The sequence below is a fragment of the Malurus melanocephalus genome, unplaced genomic scaffold (assembly GCF_030028575.1).
Source record: "Malurus melanocephalus ecotype Western Australia unplaced genomic scaffold, MMel_1.1 scaffold_12, whole genome shotgun sequence".
NCBI classification, from domain to species: domain Eukaryota; kingdom Metazoa; phylum Chordata; class Aves; order Passeriformes; family Maluridae; genus Malurus; species Malurus melanocephalus.
The window spans coordinates 1,533,850-1,555,254 of NW_026623244.1; the positions used below are offsets into that span (position 1 = coordinate 1,533,850).

General features: G+C 42.2%; 1 protein-coding gene across 2 annotated transcripts in view; it reads left to right on the plus strand.

Moving 5' to 3' along the window:
- Positions 1 to 464: 464 nt before the first annotated feature.
- Positions 465 to 21,405, plus strand: part of NT5C2 (5'-nucleotidase, cytosolic II) — a 51,438-nt gene continuing 30,497 nt past the window's right edge. The window contains exons 1-2 of one of the 2 annotated variants that reach the window (XM_057379631.1): positions 465 to 521; positions 11,172 to 11,292. In XM_057379631.1, coding sequence (XP_057235614.1) covers positions 11,192 to 11,292 — 101 coding nt within the window. In that variant the 5' untranslated portion in view covers positions 465 to 521; positions 11,172 to 11,191. Of the gene's footprint in view, positions 522 to 11,171; positions 11,293 to 14,823; positions 14,973 to 21,405 lie in introns of those variants that run through there. The other variant, XM_057379623.1, reaches the window with a different exon arrangement.

The window sequence follows — 21,405 nt, forward strand, 5'->3', positions numbered from 1 at the left end:
TTTTCTTCACAGATGTGTAGAGAGTAGATATTAACACAGACAGTAATAAAAYGCACTGTGAGTACTCATAAATCGATGTGTGCTGCTGGGGTCAGGAACAAATATTGGAAAGGTTAGAACATGTAGAGAACAGTGTTCCCACTCTGTGACGCTCAAAGCAAGGCTGGGAGTTTTTCAGTTGCTGATTTGAAAGCAATTAGTGGGAGGCATTTCTGTGGCTGCCCAGGAGGCTTTGTGCTGGCTGGGTGTGTGGTCAGCTCTTTTTTTTAGTGGCTACAGTAGGTCAGGTAACACGCTGAAAAAGAAGTCCTGTGTGAATCAGGGCTATCCTATTGCACTGCTAGGGACAGATGTTTTTAAAGGTGTCTCAGAAGCCAGGAGATCCAAGCTGTTTGCTCATCTGCAGCAGAACAAGACTGTTGAATGCATCTTCAGGTCTACATYGACAAGATCCTTGAGGTTCCCTGAAGAGAGAAGTCCCAGCCAGAGGGAAGATTCAGCRTCGGGAACTCTCAGCTCAGGTTGTGGGATAACAGGGATGTGCTGATGGTGCCTTCTTAGTTGTTTGTTAATGTTCTCTCACCCTTCAGGCTGGCAGGTTTCTTCCAGTTTGCAGCTGATGAAGTGCAGATCTGTCACTTCATCGTGTTCCTTCTGAGAACTGCTTATGCTGAGACAAATGTGGAGACAACACCGTGTCCTCCTCTGCTCCTGCCAGGGAACAGTCTCCTGTGTCAGCAGGATTGATTTAACATGAAATGTAGGGAACTGTAGGGCACATGGAAAGGTGACTTTCCTCCAAATTAACTCAGTGGTTTGTGTTTTGCTTGGACGAGATAGTAAGAAGTTTCCAAAGAAATGAGGTTGATTCAGTTGGAAAACKGTTTAATGTAGGTCTTTGGAATCACTTGATAAAACTGAGACAGTTAAGTTATCARAGAGAAGCCAGAAACTTAGCAAGAGCTCAAAGTCATCATAGATGTTCAGTTATTTTACTGATTAATTTCATTGCTTAGGTTGCCYAACGAAAGCTGTACAAATTAGCAGTCTTTTAGAAGAGCATGGGAATACTGCAAGGAAAGTATTTTAWAATTAATTTACTTACAGAGTTTCCTGTAATGGTGCCTCAGTACTACACATCTGTCAAGATTAAATGAGATTTGGGGTCTGATAACATCTATGTGGGAACACTATTGTGCCCTTAGGACARATTTGTAATTTCATTTGTAATCAGGCAGACTATAATTACTATATTTGCCTCTGATTAAAAAAACAGGTCAGAAAAGTAATGAATTGTGCTYCTTATATGATGGGGGGCTGGGGGGAGGAATTTCACACTGTAAAAGCACTTCAAAATACCCAGAGTCTTCACGTTGCCTGATTTTCCATCTTTGTGCTTGCTGGGTTGGTAGGTCTGTGTGGCTTGTTTCTCATCAGCAGGGAGCTGCTGACTGCTGAGAACAGAGGGCAGGAAAGGTTTTGGGTACATGCCTTTGTGATCTCCGTGATGAGTGCTGGGTACSTGCCAGCCTCTGATTTGGGGAAAAAAAGGACTTTCTGTGTGTCAGGGGAGGGGTACTTGTAGGTATTGAACTCRGAGGAACACAGAGAAGGAGGAAGTTGTTCTTGTGGCCTTTGTGAGCATTTCAGGAGGGTATTGAAGGCAGCCCAGGGTCAATTTTGATGAGCTGAACCTGTATGCAGGCTGTTCTCMCCTGAAAGGCTGGATCAGCCTCAGGGATCTCTTGGAAGGGAGCTGGGTAACCATTATTATGGATGGAAGCCCATGAAGTCTGTATTACACTAGAATGTATCTGGAGCCCTGTATGTTAGGATGGCAAAGAATCAGCCATGATTTCTGTATTTATTTTCACAGTGCCCTTTCCAGCTGAGRAGTATCATTATTTTGGTTTGTTTGTATTTTGTGAGCAATTAGCTATTTGAAAATTGGCTGAGTTTTGTGTATTAAGTCCCTGCCTCTGCTGGCTATTATTCTATGTCTGGCTTAATTCCATAGTCATCCTTTTTTTTTGAAAGATGGGTTTATTTGTCAAAGATCTGTCTCTTATTGGTGGGTAAGTTCTTAAAAAGAAGCGAGACCAAGTTAGTATATGAGCATTTGGTAAGCTTTTTCCTTAAAGAAGCTGGGAGAAGAAGGGAATGGCACCAGAAAAGAAAACTGTTAGCAGGGAACGAAAGTTCTTACTGGTTTTGACAGTTCTCTGAATTATTGGATTGTTTTCAGCTGTTGATCTCAGTGTTTATTTTCAAACCCTTTTTTAATGAAGGAGGAGCCAGTGTTCCCCAGTTCTTTACTCAGCAGCGCGTCCCTTGGCGAGTGTTGTGTCTGGAGCCCCGGGACTCAGGCTGAGCAGCCAGTTGGCTCTCCTCACCARGGCGGAGCAGGGAACGTTTTCTTTTGAGGCTGGAGGGAGACATGAGTTCATGTTTCCAGCCTGAAGAGATGTTCAGATGCTGATTCTGCTGTCACATCTGTTTGTGTAGCCCATAAATGTATAGAGAGGGTCCATCCTGCATGGAAGAGGGTTCAAGTGTCTCTAAAAATCATCCTTCAACTTTTTAAAGACTGGGAAAAAGCTAGAATGAAGTTTCAGTATCTTTGCTTTTCCTATAAAATATTAATGAAGCAGGGATGTGATCTTCAGAGACAAGAGGGTTTTTTTACCAGTAAGCTCGGTCAGTAAGAAAGACAATAAAAACGTACTCCCTCACCTTCCGTGTTCAGAAGATAAAATGAACTTTTGGCTGTTTGCATTATCCAAGCTGTCCTGGTTGCATGCTTTCAGAATTGACTGTGCCACTGAGCCTGGCTGTGCACCTCAAATACTCTGTCAGTTGCTACCATGCTTCTGGAARGGCCATTACGTCTGCATTCACTTCCTGAAACGCACTGGAATCTAATGAAAAGCATCATTGTTTTGAAACACCCTGGTCTGCTGCCAGAAGAGCTACTGTTGTATAATCCWTAATAGCAGGTTAGAGCAGCAGTTGCCCCTGGGTTTGAAATTGGTATGTGGCAGGATGGCTTCCCGGTTCTCTCTCTGGGGATGGCACGCCTCGTCTTGTTCTTCCCTTGGGATCTGTGGCTCACACAGTGTTCAGCTGTCCTGAGCTGGGAGTAGACCCTTGAACAGGCTTGAACACCAGTTTAGGGTGACAATCCCAGGGAAGAGAAAGTGGCGATGTCCTTTGAGAATGGGGAGCAGTGCTCTGTTTGCYGAGTACCAGGGATTACACTGGTCTGTTTTWGCCAGCACATCGTTGTGATGTAAAAGAGGTGGAATAAGAAAAATTATCTTGACTTTYCKTTCTGATTTGCAGAACTCKGTGTGTTCACTTCCAYGCTGACATTTCTGCCTTTCATGATYTTTGWGTTAACCTGCAGCTTGACTTTCACGCTGCCAGGCTTCACCTGTGTAGCAARGATAGTATTTGCAGGTGTCATTCAAACATTGAGTTTCTATTGTGRTGGACATTGGCATCAAAGTTTACCACTCCATTTTCAACTAAAGCAAATACATGGGAACTCTGATAAGTATTTTTTAAATAAGTATTCCATAAATAATTTCTTTAGGGTGGACTGTATTGCAGCAAAGGGGTCAAATTCATCTCTGGGTTTTAWTCTTTCAGGACTCTGGGCAACTAGAGCAATTGCTTACAGAAAAAACAGTGTGAGTAAAATATCTGAATTATGTTAGGTGTTTCTTACTGGGATTTAACAACTGGAAACAAAACACAGTGAGAACATCTTCATAGTCAGGTCCATGCTTGCCTTTGGCAGGCTCTCAGTTGGACAGCAGTTTGGGAACCTCCGTGGCAGAGATTACCACAGGCTTCTGAAGGCCTTTTCCCAAGGAAGCGACTTTCCCAGGGCCATCAGAGTGCACAGTTTATGTTGTTGTTGGCTCAGAGGAGCCTTTGTTTATCCATTCACCTTCTCTCYATGAGAAACCACTTTCTGGAGGTTTCTTTAGAATACTGGTTGTATCTCAGCCTCCTACACCCTGAGACATTGGGATAYAATGTGAGGAAGAGTCACCTGAAGCACAATAGTTGGTTTGACTGACCTACTGTATAGCTCAGACCATTTGACTTTTCTGCATTAATTCTCGACTCGGTRGAAAAAAATCTGATTGAAACAGCCACGCGCTTCATTTAGAGTCTCTGATGATGGAAAAAGTATTTCAGAAATTTGCTATTTCGTAACTAACTGTCCTCTCTGTTAATATTTTTTSTGTTGGTTGATTTATTTAACTTCCAGTCACGGGGTCTCRTTCTGTCATTGCTAGACTGAGAGCYCATCACAGTCAGGCTGCTTGTCTGTGTGCAAATGCTTCTAGACCATTTTCCAATCACCTGCAGAGCTCCTCTCTGTTCATTGGCAGCCTTCCACTCCAACCTTACTCTCTCTCCCAGCTTTATTCCTTTCTCAGTATAATCAGCRTCGTTCTGAATGGGGCAGCTGGCTGAAGACAGCTTCCAGCAGAGTTTGTGTCAGTCACAGGAGAGAGACATGGAGTCCTGCTTGGTAGGCTTGTACCATCCAAGGATCATATTTGACCTGAAGTTGCAGCATTTTTGTGAGACCTCAGTTTGCTAATTCTTCTCTCTGTGGCATAGCTATAGTGCTTCTGGATAAAATCTAACATTCCTTAGGTATGGTCCTCCTTGTTTTTCTATCGCTGGGAAAAYGGGGCACACTGGAGTTAGAGAAGTGGAGAAATAGCATTACCCCTCACACACTCTTTGTGTAAGAAACAGTAAGTTGGAAATAATTGAAATGATAGTTCTGGAAGAGAYAGAAGCACGAGCTGTATGGAATGTAGAAAATACGCTGATTAGCTCACTGGAGAATGGAATTTCTGTTTCAAGGCATTAAACTCACTTGCAGGTCGATGAGGAGAATGGTGGTCTCATGGTACTCAGGGTTAGATTTGAAGTTTGCTTCTCATAGAGTTGCACTGCCAATTTCATTGTTTTCCAAATTCTGCTCTAACTATCCATAAAATGGATGATAATTAAATAATACTTTATATTTTAATGAGCTAGTGCTTCTTGGAATTCCTGAAAGAATAGAACTCCTTGGATAGAAATGCRTGGACACACGAAGAAACTCCAAATTTATATCTTCGTGGGTTTTAGTGCATGTAAGGCATTTGGGTCCCAGAGCATTGCTGGAGCTCTAGGGACTGCACAGCCACTCCGTGGGTATGGTTGTCAGTAGAAATGGTCTGATAAAAAAATGCATTCAGAAATATTCCATGTGTTACCACTGTCTGTCCGTCAGACTGTAGTCAAATGAACGTATGACTGGGAATGCTTTACCAATTTCACTGAAAGCACATTCTTGGGAAAAGCAGCTTTCATTATGTAAGCACTATAGTGGTATCCAAGAGTAGCTACTACCCCCTTCCTGTAGGAAGAGTCAGAGCCAGTGTCAGAGATTTCAGGCTTGGAGCTGGGAGRGTTAGTATGATCAATGGAGCAAGGAGAGTGTTATCCATCTAATGTAATCCAGTGGATCTTTGGACACTGCAAGTGGCACCTGTAAGCTCCCTACATATCTGTGGTTAACYTTAACAGGTTCTTAACAGCAGCTCTCCACCTCTTTAATACCCTGTAATCAGTATACAGAATTATCCTGCTTAAAGCCAACCTCAATTACCATGAGGTGAGAGTATGCTTTGAAGTGTCTCTTGTAGTAATTTAATATTCTAATATGAAGAATGTGTTTTGCCCTTCATGCTATCATGAAYGTGAAGCCTTGCTGTCAGATGGGCAGCCTCACAGAAATGGAAGATCTTTGGGTGAAGAACCTAATTTTAGGCACAAGGAGGGGAAAAAAAGTCAGTTTTCTGGTTTAAGTCATTTACAAACATCACTGCTCACGTCTCAATTCATGGACGTAGTAATTTTCTAAAAGCATCACTAATTAAAAACACCTTTTTTGGAAACAGTTTGCCTTTGGCCATCAAGCAGAAGTGTTGGCAGTAAAAGACAAGAGTGTTTTGAATTGTCATCGCAGGGCTGTGGGGGAGAGGGAAGGAGCTGTGTGAACTAACGGAGCTGGTGTGTAAGGCTGCAATTCAGAATAAAATCAGAGCGTCGTTTGGCATCCATGCAACCCCTCCTTGGAGCCTGTCARAAGCCTACTCTGTGGCTTCTGTCACGCAGAAATACAGGCTGACCTCTCTTGTGTCTGCCAGTTGATGCTAAGTATTGAAATTTGAATTAGTGTAAAATTATACTGTGCTAGGAACATGCAGTGTATCTCTGTGATTCGTCCTGACAGCGCTAGGAACTCTGACTGACTTTCAGCACAGGGACTGAGGAATTGGTGTTTCTGCATTTGATTCCCACTTGCTCTGTGTTATTACCTTCTCTGTGCCTTGCTATCCTTAGCTGACAAAATGGGGACAGYACTTTGGTGCCCGTAAATGTGTTATGTGAGCGGGACTTGGTGCAGTGCTTTGGGATCAGGAGCCTGCCCAGCCCCTGCTCGCTCAGTGGCACTGGGAGGTGCTRTTGAGGGGTTTGACACAATCCTGGCTGCTTTCTGCTGTCCATCCCAGAGGATCAGAAGGTATGATGCTAACCTGAGTGCATTTCACCTCCTCTGGTGCTACTGTCCCAARTGTCTAGCCTGGACAAGGTGCAAGCTATTCCTGCCCTCAGTGGAGGGAGTGGAATGCTTCTGGAAAGGGAGTCACTCGCTTTTCTTAACCACCCTTACATGGACAGTGCTCTAAGCTGCAGAAAAGATCRCTTTTGCCCTCCCCTGCCCTGTTGGTAAGGCCATGTCATGGACCAGGAATTCGACATGARTCATGAACAAGCCAGCCCTATTCCTGCTCCCTTTGCTTTTTCCAGTCCTCAGGATTTGAGGATGCTGAGATGCTCTTTGAGATGGAGCAGTGCCGCAGCAGGGAGCCGGGAGCTGCTTTAGGCTTGGCCAGGRCGTCACAAGACTTGTCTGTACTCCCACAGCCTCCGACGAGACACAAAGCTCTTCAGTAGCTGACGCTGGGTGTGATGATTTTCTATCTGTTCGCTTTCCTCTGTGCACGTACATGTGTGGGCTGTGCTGCCAAGGTATTAATGATTCTTGAGGCAGAACATGTGAGAAGAGGCAGATGTAGTGCACGGTGAGTCAGTGTGAGTACGCTACAACCTTGGCATTGCTTAGGGATTGCTTTTGTTTTCTGCTCTCTAAGCTCTCGGAGAATATCCTGGAAAAAATGGGATTGTTCATCTCTGTTTTTTTAACAGAGATGTGTGTGCCTCTGGCTTGGCATTGCATCATCACAGCATTAAGATGAACTCAGAAAAAAAGTAGTGGCAATTGGTGCATTTAGTATAAACATTATCAGCTATTATCAGGTACAAAAATTTCTACTTGCTGACCAAAAAACTATTTTAAAAGTAATAGTAAAACTTGAAGGGAAATGCTTTTGGAACATTCAATTTATATGAGTATTTGAAAAAAATACACTATGGATAACACTTGAAATCATCCAAAATCTGATAAATGAACTTAACTCAAAATACATGCTAAAAATCTCGCTTTCTTTTGCACCAAAGCATATGTGCTGGTTAACAGCTCTGTATCAAAGCTTTGCAGCTGAGATTTAAATACCTTTTCAAAAGGAACTCTGTACCATGAATGCTATCAGATGCTTAATTAAGACACCACAGGCAAGGAGCATGTTTGCAATAAATTATGGTGATGTGTTCTGACATGCTTTATCTATGTAACAATTTCTATTTTTATATGAAGCTATTTACAGATTATTGATTTCAAGAATAGGTTTGTAACTAAAGAAAGATGCATCATATTTCAGTTGCTYGGAGCTGAGAATCTTGCCTGGCTGTCTGCCGGCTCTCTTAGAGGTTTATTCCAGTGGCTTACAAGTGTATGGAGTGATTCTGTCCTTCTTATTTCTCTCCCTGTATTAGGAAGAAGGAATTTATATTCAGGGACCAGGTCCCAGGTTTCTTACCCACACCAGCAGGCTGATTTTCATGCCTTTGAAGCACAGAATAATTTCATTGAAGTCCATGAGGCTTCTTGTGTAAGTAAGACTTTTGGGTGGCGAAGATCCCTCACAATATATTTTGCCAGTTGTCAGTGTTTTGTTTCAGGGCAGCAAGCTGTTGTCACAGTGTCAGTGGAGCCTGCTAAGCTGTAAGCCTCCCTTCGAGTATGTGTAACAGAAACCTTCAGCATAATTTTTTGTTGCCTAATGCTATGTAAAAATAAGTCTTTTAATAAATCAGGGCAAAGCCTGAAGGTAGAAGTAATATCTTTCATTAGAGGAACCTAGAGAATTTGAGAACTTAAGCAGGCTTGTGTACCCAAGAGCCTTGTCTTTTTTCCAGCCATACCAGTTGGTCTAATAGAAGATACTGCCTCTGTCTACAGACCTTGTCCTGTCWTCAAACTTCATTGCATCTACAGCAAAATTTATTAAAATAATTCAGGCCTTCCATGCTTAATTATGGAAACTCAGATTTTTGTGGTTTCCTCAAGTCTCAGCATTTTGAATCCCAGCACACACAAAATGATGCTGTCTGCTCTCTCCTGCTTTAGAGGAGGGTTTCGTCACATAGAAGCTTAGACTGTTTCACTGATTCCTTATTTTAGAATGGATATTATAAAGGTAGCSTGCTGAATTCTTCTGCCATCTAGATTTTAGGGCATTTTGTGGGATACTAGTTGTATATACTATCAGCTGTCTGGCATGGAAGCAGTCCTGTCTCAGTACCTGTGTGAGCTTCTGGTGTGTTGTGGTGATGGGAAGCAGAAGAAACGGGAAGAAGAGGCTGCAGAACAGGAAGTCTCTGGCGTTGGCCGTAGGTGAAAATATTTGAATCTTGCTGTGTGTCTGGCTGGGTAAACAGAGTGGTGTACCCCTTCTAAATAGCAGRGAGCTTGGATTTGGACTTGTTTGGAAGACCTAGACCCAGAGCTGTCTAACAGTCCTAAGGCCAGCCATGCAACAGTTTTTTCAGAGCTGTTTAAACTGCCTTTTAGAGGCCTTCAGTGAGTGTGTCTCTCAGATCTGAACCTGGAGTTCTAGGCTAGTAGCTTTAAAATAAACCAAGGTGGTGATGATCTGGACCATCTTGAATGTCCACGGGGTAGATGGTTTTCTACCCTCAGAGAGCACGAGCCCTTTCTGTAGTTTGCAGTCTTGGGGTCTTACCGGATCGCTCCCTCTGCTGTGTGTGTTGGTTTGAGTCTGTCACCCTTGCAGTGACACTGCTCCTCTCCTGAGCAGCCCTTGCTGTCCCTGAGGAGCTTTGCTGCAGGCAGTGCCCTGCCTTCCAAGTGGAATGGGAGCAGGTCAGTGCTTGAGGGGTGTTAAGTTCTGTGTCCTGTGCTGCCTTCTGTCTGCCTTTGGGCACGGCTTAAATAGCTAGCTGGTAATTACTTGTAAAGCCCTTGGTGGCTGTGGCCGGGGCTATTTTGGAAGCTGATTCTCCCTGCATGCCCTGTTGTGGAAGTTGTGGCTGGCTGGAATGGCCCGTTACCCTCTCACTGTGGTGACCTCCTCTCCTGGGTGTGTTGCAGGGAATTCAGGGGGAGAGCTCTCAGCAGTGGCATGCAGTCTTTTGGGCTGCCTGCCAGGGCCTGAATTTGGTGACCTTTAGGATGTGGCAGAAGATACATTTGTAAACCTTGGTTATAGTAACTGGGAGACAAGCTGATAATGCTGGAGGAGGAACAACGTCTTTTTACAGACAAGCTGTTTATTCTCTTGTTTGATGTTTATGACCAGCAGTTAGTCGGTAAATATACCAAGAAATGCTGTGRCAATTGGAACAGTTGCTYTTTAATAAAATTCAAAATKAAAAAATTATACAGATTTCCTTGAYGAGAGCACCTGTAACATTGAGAGYGCTGTGACTTCTARCRCTGGTTCGARCACTTGCTCTGCTCTCTACTTTTCTGRAATCATTAAATTCCCTTCTGTAAAATGAGTGCAGTCATATTTTAGAGGTGTCCAGAAGCAGTTGCTATATCATTACCCRTGTAGCTTGTGGGTGGTTTTGTTTCTTTTAAGGAAGAGCAAACAAGCCAAGGCCTGCAGTCCTGCAGTTGTGTGGGTTACACAAAATGTGGTTTCACATATTACCTAATTTAGTATCACTGTAGGCTGTGTCTCCCACCCTGTTCTCCACACCAGCTCTAATGACAGCCTTGTGACAGGTTGAGCTGGGTTCAGCCTGGGTTCAGCTGACCAGTGGAGCACTACTCAGCCTTTCCTCACCTTTGGTCAGTTGGATTTGATAGGTGAGGACTTGGACTGAGCTGAACYGACCCACCATGGGGCTGCTCCATCACCCCACCTGGTGCCAGGGAATGCAGCAGGGCATGRGTCTGGCTGGAGAAGCCGGCAAGCAGGATTGCCCCAGTGTGCTAATAACAGAATTGGGAAAGGTGCCCTTCTTTCTTCACTGCAGGGCCTTCCTGAATGAGAAGGACTGTTTGTGGTTTGGTTGTGACCGCCAGCACTTGAGAAGGGGTGCTCATGTTTGTGAAGATCTGCCGGTGAATATTTGCATCGCTCATGTTACAGGTTTGCAGTGTGTTCTTGCACTGCCTGGATGTGTCTGACCTGCAGAGGACAAAGGATCATATTTCTACTTTCCTTCCAATTGTTTCTGCTAATTTAGCATCAGTTTGAAGCTTTGTCTTTGCTTAGAGATCAAATGGCCAGGGACAAGGCTCTTTGTTTTCACTCTGTGGTAAAAGTGGCAAGGTCAGTCCCAGTGGGGATTGCGGGGTTTACAATACTGAATTTATCTCTTGTATTAAGGGTAGGTTTTCCATCACCTACAGCTAATGCACATTGGTAACTCTAGYGTCAAAAAATACCCCTTTTCAGCAATGAAAACAAGGTCTCTGTAAATGCATTTTCACCACAACGGATAGGAATCTTTGCAGCCATATAGAACAGCCATCCCAGCTCTCTGTTTTAACATCTCAAAGAACATCATCTTACTCGACCTGCAAACTCAGGTCATTCCACTGGGTGCTTTGCAAGACTTCCTGAGTGGCACAGGAGTTCCTTCACACCAGGAAACAACTTTCTGGTGAAACAAACGTTGAACTTAAGCAAGCCTTTCTTTTCTGTCTCTTTCAGAAATAAATAGGTGTTTGAAAATGACAACCTCATGGAGCGACCGCCTCCAGAATGCAGCAGATCTCCCTGCAAACATGGATGGACACGCTCTGAAAAAATACCGCCGGGAAGCCTATCACCGGTAAGTTGTCTGTGTAGCTCCAAAACTAAGCATAAACCCCACGTTTCTTGGGTTTTTTTTCTCTTGTTGGTGAAACAGGAAGGTCGTTCTTACCTTCCTCGTAGAAGTGTTGGTAGAAGAGAGCTTAGAAGATAGCACAGGATTGGCCTGCAGGAATTTGCAAACAGCCAAATTGAGATAYATGTACTAGAGCGAGAGAGCCTGTGCTTTCTTGATGCAGTCAAAAGATTAATCAAAGTCAAATTTTGGATAGAAGATTTCAAGTCCTTAAATATTCGTTGGCAGAAGTTTTATAATTATTATTGCAGCGCACATTGGGAGAGCAGAGCCTGAGACACTGGAATGAACAAATACAAATAAGGAGGAAATCAAATGGGGTCAGAAATTGTTAGAGAACTACACCCAGTGTAATTAATTGTGTGACCAGAGGAGCATGTAGGAGCACTAGGCAAGGGCCCAGCCTTTTCACTGGTAGGTGTACTAAAGAAGATAGAATTCAAACTAAAAGGAATTTTACSACTCTTACTTTATGGAATCAGAGTGCAGGCACTAGGTTGTTTTTACAAGATTATATTGGTTGAGCCAAAGATTTAGTCCACAGCTCTCAAGGTTCCAAGAATAGAGMATAAAAGACAGATGAAGTTTGTATCCTTATCAGATGTCTGGACAGTTACAGAGTTAAAAACAACATCATCTAGTAATTGTCAGTATTCTGTTTGTGGGAGGTGTATCTTCAAAGTTTAGCTTGGTTATTTTGAGAAGTCATACAGTGTGATGATCAGAGGATATTCAGCAGAAGGGGAAATGTATGCCTGATGTAGAAACAGAAAAAGAAGTCAAGTTTCTCAACCTCATGCTCAAATGCCACGTTGCATTTGTGATTCACATTGGTGGTATTTMGGGGGGAAGTGTTTTGGAAGTGTTAGATATCTTTTGATTCTCCAAATGGAATCTAATTTGAGAAGAACGCCTTAGTGCATCATATGATTGGCCAGGTTGTGCAAGTTGCAGTGTCCAGGGCTAAGTAATGGATCCTGTGATGCGTTTCTGAAGCTTTCCAGTCTCCAGTGAATATGTTTGAGCAACATGTCTTAAGTGGTGGCATTATTTGAATCTCCCTGTCAGCTGGTTTGTCAGATATGGAAGCATTTAATGAATGTAACTATATATAGCATGTAAGRAGAGAGGGATTTTATGCCATTCCCTGGCAAAAAGTCTTCACCTTGTTGCAGTCATTGACTTTGTGTCATAATTTTACTTAAAACCTCAGCTGATTCAGACTGATGRAAACTGATGGAAGTCAAGTCATGAGTATTTGTAGTACGAGTAATGTCTATATTTTTTTGAAAGTATTTCCTTAACATTTGTTATGGTTAAGTGCTGACAGTTTCCTAAATGTTGTACAAGATCCAAMGGAAGTCGTGCTTGTCTTTCAGACTCATACATTCAAGTCCTCATGATGTTTACCCTTACTTGTGTAAGAAATCCTTACTTTCAGGKTGAATTTCCTTATGGAAGATGAGAGTGCAGTCATATAAAGGAGGGTTTCCCACTAGGCGTTGGGATTGGTAGTCCAAAATTAGTCTGTGGTAAAGTTTAAGTACCTGTTTTTAGAATCTAGAAATGTCTTATGCAGAACATACTGAGCAGAAATGTTAGCATCTCAGGTTTTCATGGAAAGCACAACATTGGAAATACATTAAGGGGAGGCACATTTTTGCTATCCTCTTTCAAAGAGAGAGAGGGAGGGCGGGAAGGGGAGAGAATGAGAGAACCTGATGCCAAGACTGTAGTATAAATCTGTGCTATTAATGGCTTTGGTATACCAGTTTCATGGGAGTTATTTTGATAATCCAGTATTGTGAGAATCTGAAACAACCTCATTCCAGAAGCAGTGTTGTCAGATTTCTATTTYTGGTACTTTTCATGGTCTTAGTGTTAACAGATGTGATGTTACTTTAAAAAGTACAAACTTAACATGATAGAGTATGACTGAAGTTATTTCCCCTTGGTGTTTGATATTGTATTTTTTAGTATTTTATTAATGCTTCAGATGCAAAATACAGGTGCTGGTCACAGCCATATGTTGTAGGATGTAAATTTGTTTCACTGAAGTCCAGGTATGCTCTGACTCTTGGATATTGCCGAAGCACYGAAGGTGTTATGAAAAGACAAGGTGTCATTGTCAAGATTATTTTCTTTCACTTTCTTATTTTTCTTCTCTTTGCTTTTTTTTCAGTCTTTTTTTTCTTTTTTTTCGTACTCCAGCAGCTAAAGGAAAAAAATCCTTGAAAATATGAATCTAAAGTGACTTAGAAAGGAAGCCAATAAGAATATTGAATTTAAACCTGTGACTTTTTTTTTTACCTTAAAGCTGGTCMAAGTTATTTCATGGGCCCAATCTGAAAGGCTGGAGGGGCTTGACAGCTGCGCCACATCTGCAGATGAGCATAAATGGGACTAAGTTTTTTACCTATATTGAAAAGCTAGTTGAGCTCAAACTCATTCATTGGGATTTTCAAAATGCTGCTAGTAATGCTTAGTCTTCTGAAGCGTGAAATTTAAAAAAACTTGTTTCACTGTTTGTTTGCCTCATGCTGACTTAAATACCAGTGGAGGTACCTAGACCAAACAATTTAGCATTCTTGTTCTCATGAAGTATACCAGATTTGCTGTGCTTGAATTGTAAATGTTGAAGCAGGCAAAATATGGGGGAAAGTTTCCAAAAGGAAAATAGCTTACCTTAAAAATATATATGTAAATGCTGTGGTGGCCATGAAACTTTTAAAAAGCTTTGAAAAAATTACCTCTGAAGATGCCATTCTAATAGTTGTAATTTGCTGTGGTCATTCTTGCTTGGAATGTGTTTTTCCAGGTGTTGCACTGCTTATTGTATCATAATTAGTGGATGAATGTTCAACATATAATAATTGTTGGCAAAAGTCCCAGTTGAGACTGGTTTAACTGGTGTAGTGCATACCGACTCAGAGTATGATGGCTATATTGTAATCATATCTGAATGCCATGGGCAGGAATGTTCGGAATCAAATTTGTATAGCTATAGAATCAGAAAAATCTGTTGGGGAGGAGAAGTGATGGGGTTTTGTCTTCGGGTGTTTCTGACAACTTTAATGAAATCTTTTGGTGAGCTTGGTGTTGCTGTCAGACCTCATTACACAACAGTGCTGGTGCCTGTCGGAGGTGAGCTCTGGAGATGAATTAATATACAAGCTACATGTTACTCATTCTCTAACAGAGGTCAGTGGTAAGAGGATACTGCATCACTGGGCTATTGGCAACACACATTTTAATTCGGAAATAAAATGGATGTGCAGTTCTTGGGAGGCCTTTCCTTGGCGTGTGTGGTTGTGAGGCCACCTCCCTCGTGTGCTGCTTGTTGACTTTTCCGGGTAGGGGATAATCACTAGATCATTTGTTCTGGAGGAGTACTGTCATTTAATGTGATTGTAATTAGCCAAGAACTAGGTTGACTCTGAGCCACCAAATTGCCCTAGTGTCTATTTTTTAACTTGGAGTGAGCACTTCTAGGCACCCTCTGGATTATCTTACATAGCTCTTCAGGGTTTAAATAGCAACCACATCTAGTTAAAGCAAATAATGGAAAAAGTTGGTGTTCCATCCACTCTTGTTACTGACAGTTACCAAGATCCAGGAAACAGGTATTTGCACTTGTATTTATTTATCTGTGGTTTTGGCTTAACAGAGCAGTAAGGCTGAAATGGTCTTTTTGTTGAACATACCGACTTTGGGATGCTTCTACCATTTTGCCTCACATTAATTTGAGACTTGTCATCCTGAACTTGGGGTTTCTGTTGTTTTGGTTGGGTTTTTTTTCTTGCTCTCTTGTTCACTGGCTAGTGCAGGGCATGTGGCATCATGATTCCTAATCCTGATCCTCCTGCTGACTGTTGATAGAGTACTGAGTAAATTGCTTCATAGTTTTGTGCTTCAGTTTGCTTTCAGAGCACCTTAGGGTAGTGGTATAAGTTATTTTAGCTGTTCGTATACACTGAGATTCTGGATTTAAAAAATGGTATATAGTCTAAGAATGACAAAGCAAAAGGATTATCAGTTGGTTGTTTTGATTTAATGGATTAAAGATGTACTTGAGCTTGTTCAAATTTGTAGACTCTGGGCTATTCACTGCTAATCTTGTTTCTTCACTTTATTGTTAGTGGATCATCAGTGATTGCAAATAGGTGGAAATGTTGCATAAACAAGGCTGTGAGGCATAAAACTGTTCATCTGTTTGCGTGGCTATATTTAAAGTCTCTTCAAAATGATCAGTTCATTGAGGTGGCAAGTTAGGAAAAAAATCTTTAGCAGTCTGAAAGTGCTCTTTTCATCAGACACATTTGGACAGGCAGTGTGTGGTGTTTCCRTGTACTGGGTAGCTCTGGAGGCTCTGCTGGCCGTGGTCTGTCCTCTGTGCCTGAGCAGCCTCCAGGGACCCGTGTGGTGGCATGTGTGTGACACAGGGCAGCGTGTGGCTCTCTCTGCTTTGTTCTAGTGCTTGAGATGTTGGAGGAGGGAGAGGCAGTGTCAGTCTGCAGAATGGGTGAGCTTATAAGAAAGCACAACACTTGCCAAATTAATAATAAAGAAATTACATTGTTAATATTCCATGATCCTGAGCTTTAATAGTTTCAGGGAGCAGACGAGTGTTATTTTGGGATGGAACCCATATGTGGGGTTGGCACTTTGCTGTTGCCTGGGAAGAAAACCCAAACAATGAAAACAGAAAAGGCCAAGGCTATCTCTTTGCATCTGATTCCTGCTGAATTTCAGAGGGAAGTGCTCATAGTTGTGTTTCTGGATACAGCCTCATCATTCTTTGAAGTTCCAGTCATTRCTGGATTTTCCATTTTTATGTCACTATAGTTGTGCAGTTAGACGTGTAAAATGGTGGGGCATTGTGTTGGATAAGTTACTAGAAGTGGCCAGGAAATTTTTATGCTCTTCTTTTGTTTCCCCTGTCTGATACTGTTTCATCCCCTAAAGTTATCTCAAGCCCRAATACTATCTCTAAATATGATTACAAATATTCAGAATATTCCTCTTTGGTTGAAGAAGGAATGAAATATGACACTGAAAATCTAGAATTAAAAAATAAGATCAAAATGGTACGATAAAACAAGAATATGTGGAATGGTCAATAACTGCCTGAAGAGGCAAGACTTAGCAGAAGGATTACATTGGTTTTAAAAATTTAAAGCAGTTTGTTTGTTCTCTAAGGTAGCTACCAAAACATTCAGCACCCAAAGATGAGATATTTCAGTAATATGGCAGTATCTTCTTTAGGTTGCTCTCGTGCTTTGTGCCAGATAAATAGGGTCAGTGGGGGAGTTCACTGCTGCTGGTGGAACTACAGCAGAACTGTAAAGTCATGTAGTGACACAAGTCCCCAAGCAGAGCACATCTGGGGACTAGCTGGTCATGCTGAGAATGTCAACTTGTCATAACAGTAGAGAGATGTTTATTTCATTATTTGCCTTTTTAAAGAGGCCATGGGGAGCTTGGGCGTGGGAGACTATTAAATTCTAATCCATTTAGTTCCCTTTATTTCTTTTTAACTCTTCTAGCTTATTAAAAAATGGAAGTTGTCCATAAAGCAAAGATTAACAAAAGTTCCTAAACTCTGAGTAAGCGGGAATCTGAGCTTTCTGGCTAGTTAGTCCCTGTTTTGTGCTTGGCTCAAGCCCAACTGTCCACCACAGGCTTTTTTAAACACACATGTAGGTCATACTTAGCCAGCTCCCACTGTATTTGCTGTTCCACTCAGCACTGTTGCAAGTTTCTTTGTATTTATTTGCATTTTCCAAACATACTGCCCAGGAAAATGCTAATTGCTGCAAGGTATTTCTAGACACATTTGGAAAATTATTATTAAGTTCTCTGTTCCAGAAACCTTGCCTGACATTGTTAATTTTCATTTTCTCACTATGAGGAATTGTGAACCATGTGCCAAGTTCTTCCTTAATTTTAAAGTTCTGTGCATTTTTTTTTATTTTGTTGGTCAAACTACAAGACTATTGTATATGCAAATTTCATTCAGGGYACAGAATTCTTTAGAGATTTTGCAGATATAAAATAAAAACATTTCTCCCTCTCTGCGTTTGCTCATCTCCAGTGTCACTTGAGAAGAGTTTGGATTTAGGTTTCCGCTTCAGAATTGATTGGCAAGAACAGTAACAAAACCAGGATCAGATCTCTAGTAAAAATACAAAAGAGTATGAGTTGCAGAGTTGAGGCTGTCAGGGCTCTGTGACTCCCCTTGTGCAKGCTCAGCAGTTCCTTCTTCCGTGCAATACAACACATTTTTCTCTTACCCAGCACAATCTGTAGAGCTSAAAAAGAAAATAAATACTGTCATCATTGAGAGCCTTCTCCTGTAGCYAAGCTACAGGTTTAGTCTTTGAGGAAGAACTCATTAGAAAGGAAAMATGCTTCAAAGTTTCCCTGAAACAGCTCCTCAAGCCCATTTAAAAAAAAACCAAAAGAATCCATGCCAGGCTAAGACACCCCAAGTCCAGGTGCTGCTCCCCCARTCCCAGCTGGGCTGACTCAGGGAGCTGGAAAATGGTCCCTCAGCTGCCTTCCCCACATTCTCCACACCTTGTGTCRCTCCAGCCACACTGCACAGGGAGTCCAAAACGCAGGAGACTCACAGGGATATTCCTCAGCAGAAATGTAAAGCTTGGGTTTTCACCAGGAGGAAAGGATGAMGGCCAGAGAAAGGCAGTGTCCTATTTAAGGAGATGCTCCGGGTGCAGACAGGTGTGGAGCTGCGTTTAGGCAATACCCACCTCTGCCTCTCAGCACAAGGAATGCAGAGGGTGTTCTCATGCTGTGSCTACAGTTTGTTTTGTCTTATTGCCCAGTGCTGTTGAATTTTTAGATCAGCTTAAATTTTAACTCCAGTGCTCCCAGTTAAAGTGAKTGTCTTCTGAATGTAAAAAAGCCAAATTCAGGGGAAGGGTCAAYGTGATTTCTTCTGATTTTGGCAAATGGAAAAACTATTCTAGATTAAAACTTCCTTGYCTAAAAATGTTTGGTCATTTTAGTTTTCCTCTTATTCTGACATTATCTCTACTGTTTGTAATCTGGAAGCTTCTTTGGTTTTTGTTCATCTGGATGAGCTGTATAAAACTTGTTATTTCATCCTTTGCTTTCAAGACCAGAGGATCTTTCCCCTCAGGTGGCTGAGGTTCTTAGGGCCCTCTGGTTGCCTTTGCTTTGTAATCATTGGAAACAACTCTTGTCATTTCTCTGTGGCAATTATTCTGAGGGGATGTTACCATTTTGTAGCTGACAGACACAATGTCAGGTGGGATGGGGCTTGGAGCAGCCCGATCTGGTGGAAGGTGTCCCTGCCCATGGCAGAGGGTTGGAATGKGATGATCTTTAGGGTGCCTCCCAACCCAGACCATTCTGTGATTCTGTGATTTGATCAGTACTTTTGTAGTTAGGCCGAGTGTACCTTCAGTTAGGATTTAAGAACAGCTTTGAAATGGGCTAAGKCTGGAGCTTCTCAGAAGCACCTGGCTCTTCTCAGAAACTGTCCCAGATATTTAATCTCAGCTTTTAATTTTAGTTTCTAGGACACTGCAGGTATTTACTACTTGGAGTAAAGCCCCTGAATTAAGCTGGTCAGTTTCTGGGAGTAAATATTTTTATGTAGTTACTTAGTCCCTTGTGTCTAGGGGAGYACTATTCATGGGAGATTCCTTTATCATGATTTAAAGTTGAGGTCCTGAGTGTCTACAAAATAAACTTGCATCTCTCTGGGCCTTCACGAGAGAAATAAAATTGGTTCCTTTTTTATTTTTTTTTTGCCACTCTTAGTCTGCTTTTAATCTGCCAAGGCATATGCAAGTTTAAATTGATTAAAGTGTTCTCATTTCCTGTCCTGAACATGTTGTGTAATAGCCTTCTTTAGCTTTTTTTAAATATTTGCTCTGTCTCACTCCAGCACTGGTGGGTGAATTAATTACCACATCAGATCAGTTGGTACGATGCCTTGAAATCTGCCAGGCTGGGGCATTATTAGACCCTGCCAGTGCAGTTTGTAGTCATAGGCAATAAGTGCAAATTGATGGAGAAAGAGGCATCTTTACCAGCTGTTACCAAAGGGGCTGCTATGGTAATTTTCATGTTTCAGTCAAAAGACTTATTTTCGAACAAAAGTATACTAATGGGTGGCACTTGTTTTGTTGTTCAGAAAGTTTTCCAGATCTCCAGTAGCAAGGTATGCTGGTTTTGGGTTCAGTTTGTAAACACTACAAAAGCAAGGGGTGACAAACTGTCAGAGGTTYACAGATCTTTCCATGGTTTTTGGTCAGTTTGGTGTCGTCATCGTCTAAACACGGGCAGGCTGGACTGGAAAAGATCTCTTGGGTCACAGCTCCCTTGTTTCTGCCTTTCACAGGCACTGTCCTATTACCCTTTYTATAAGTGCATTCAGCTGTGTCTTAGTACTTGGGGTTTTTGTCTTCATTTGGGAAACTTACCAAATGTTGCAATCGGGTACTGTTTTTATGAGCTTCTTTAAATTTCCCTTCTTACTGCTGTTCASACAGTCAGAAAACTCTGCTGCTGGGATTAAGCCTAAAGGTAAGAGCTGAATTGGACCCTGCAGGTTAGACAAAAAGTRTTGCTAGTGTCTCGTGGAGGTATGTTACTCCTTTTTAAAGCTCTGCATTTAGAAACAAGCTGCACAAACATGAGATCAAAAATTATGTGCTTGAATTAGCTAATAAATAATGTTTCCTGGCAGCAGCAGCAGCACGTAATCATATGCATTATACAGAGTATCAGACTGTATTTAGTACTAAATAGCRCTTCACGCTGGTCTCTTGTAAATCAGAGCTGTCTCGATGTAAAAAGACAAACATGGATTCAAACTGCAGATTCGGATAATTTGCTCCACCTACTTAAAAGCCAGCTATTTCAGGAGAGAATTCTAGTGAGTTACAAGCCCGTCTCGTATTTCCAAAAGACATTTCTTTACCAGTTTCCAGTGTTCATCCCATCACTTTGTCTTCTTTAGGTAATACATAAATCTATCAGAAAAGAGCGTCATCTGTAACCTCCAAGGCCCCTTAGTGACAAGCCCCATTGTCAAAGGCGGGCACTTTGCCAGGAAACAGTGACTCCCAGAGAGAGTGTGCAAGGTTAGAGGGAAAGTATACTATTGCCAGAGAAACTGTATTCCAAGTGGATTTGTGTGGAACAACAACAATATCCAGTGACKGGTTAAATTAGCCACAGATGTGTTCTCTAGAACACCATCCAAGAAGATATCCAGYATTTTAAGGCTTGGTTCAGACATAATGATCTTCTGAAGTCAAATCAGATCCAAGCAAAATTGCATGGGTACCAGGGAAGCTTTAAAGGAATTCTGTAATATGATTCAGACAAGTAGATGAATCAGCCTGCTGCGAGCTGAACAAGGAGCCCGCCGGTGAGAGATGAGGTAAGAGGGCTGCACAGCAGCCCGGGCTGAGCAGTTTGCTGTTAAAATCGGGGCTGGGGAGGATTGACAGGGGCAGAGGAGCGGGCAGCCAGTGCCGGTCACTCGCCCGGAATGTGTGTCCGGAGCGGGCTCTCCTTGCCGGCCGTCCGAGCCCGGCTCTGCCCGAGCCATGTCCATCGTGTCCCGCAGCTTAACGGGATCATTGCTGCGCTCAGGGAAATGCACGCACTTATTCAATATTTGGAGAATTTTCACATGCTGAAATCGGAGTGCAAGCGAAGGCTTTGGGACTTTGYTCGCACGGGAGAATTTTGTCTTGGCATCACAGCTCGAGCGGTGCATGGGATTTTTGTCTGAATTGGGTGTTGAAGAGCTCAGCTTCCCTCCCACAGACGAGCCCTGACTCTCCTTTTTAACGTTCAGATAAGACAGTCAGTGGAGAGAAGTCCTGTTGAATTACAGATCTCCTTTATGCTTTAAAGTTCTGGGGAAACATAAGCAGCTTAGTTACTGTCGTAGTCAGAACAGGAGGCAAGAAAAGCTTTTATTGTATTCTCTGACCTATTTACCATGTTATTTACTTGAACTAAATTGGATATCGTGTATTAAAATGTTCT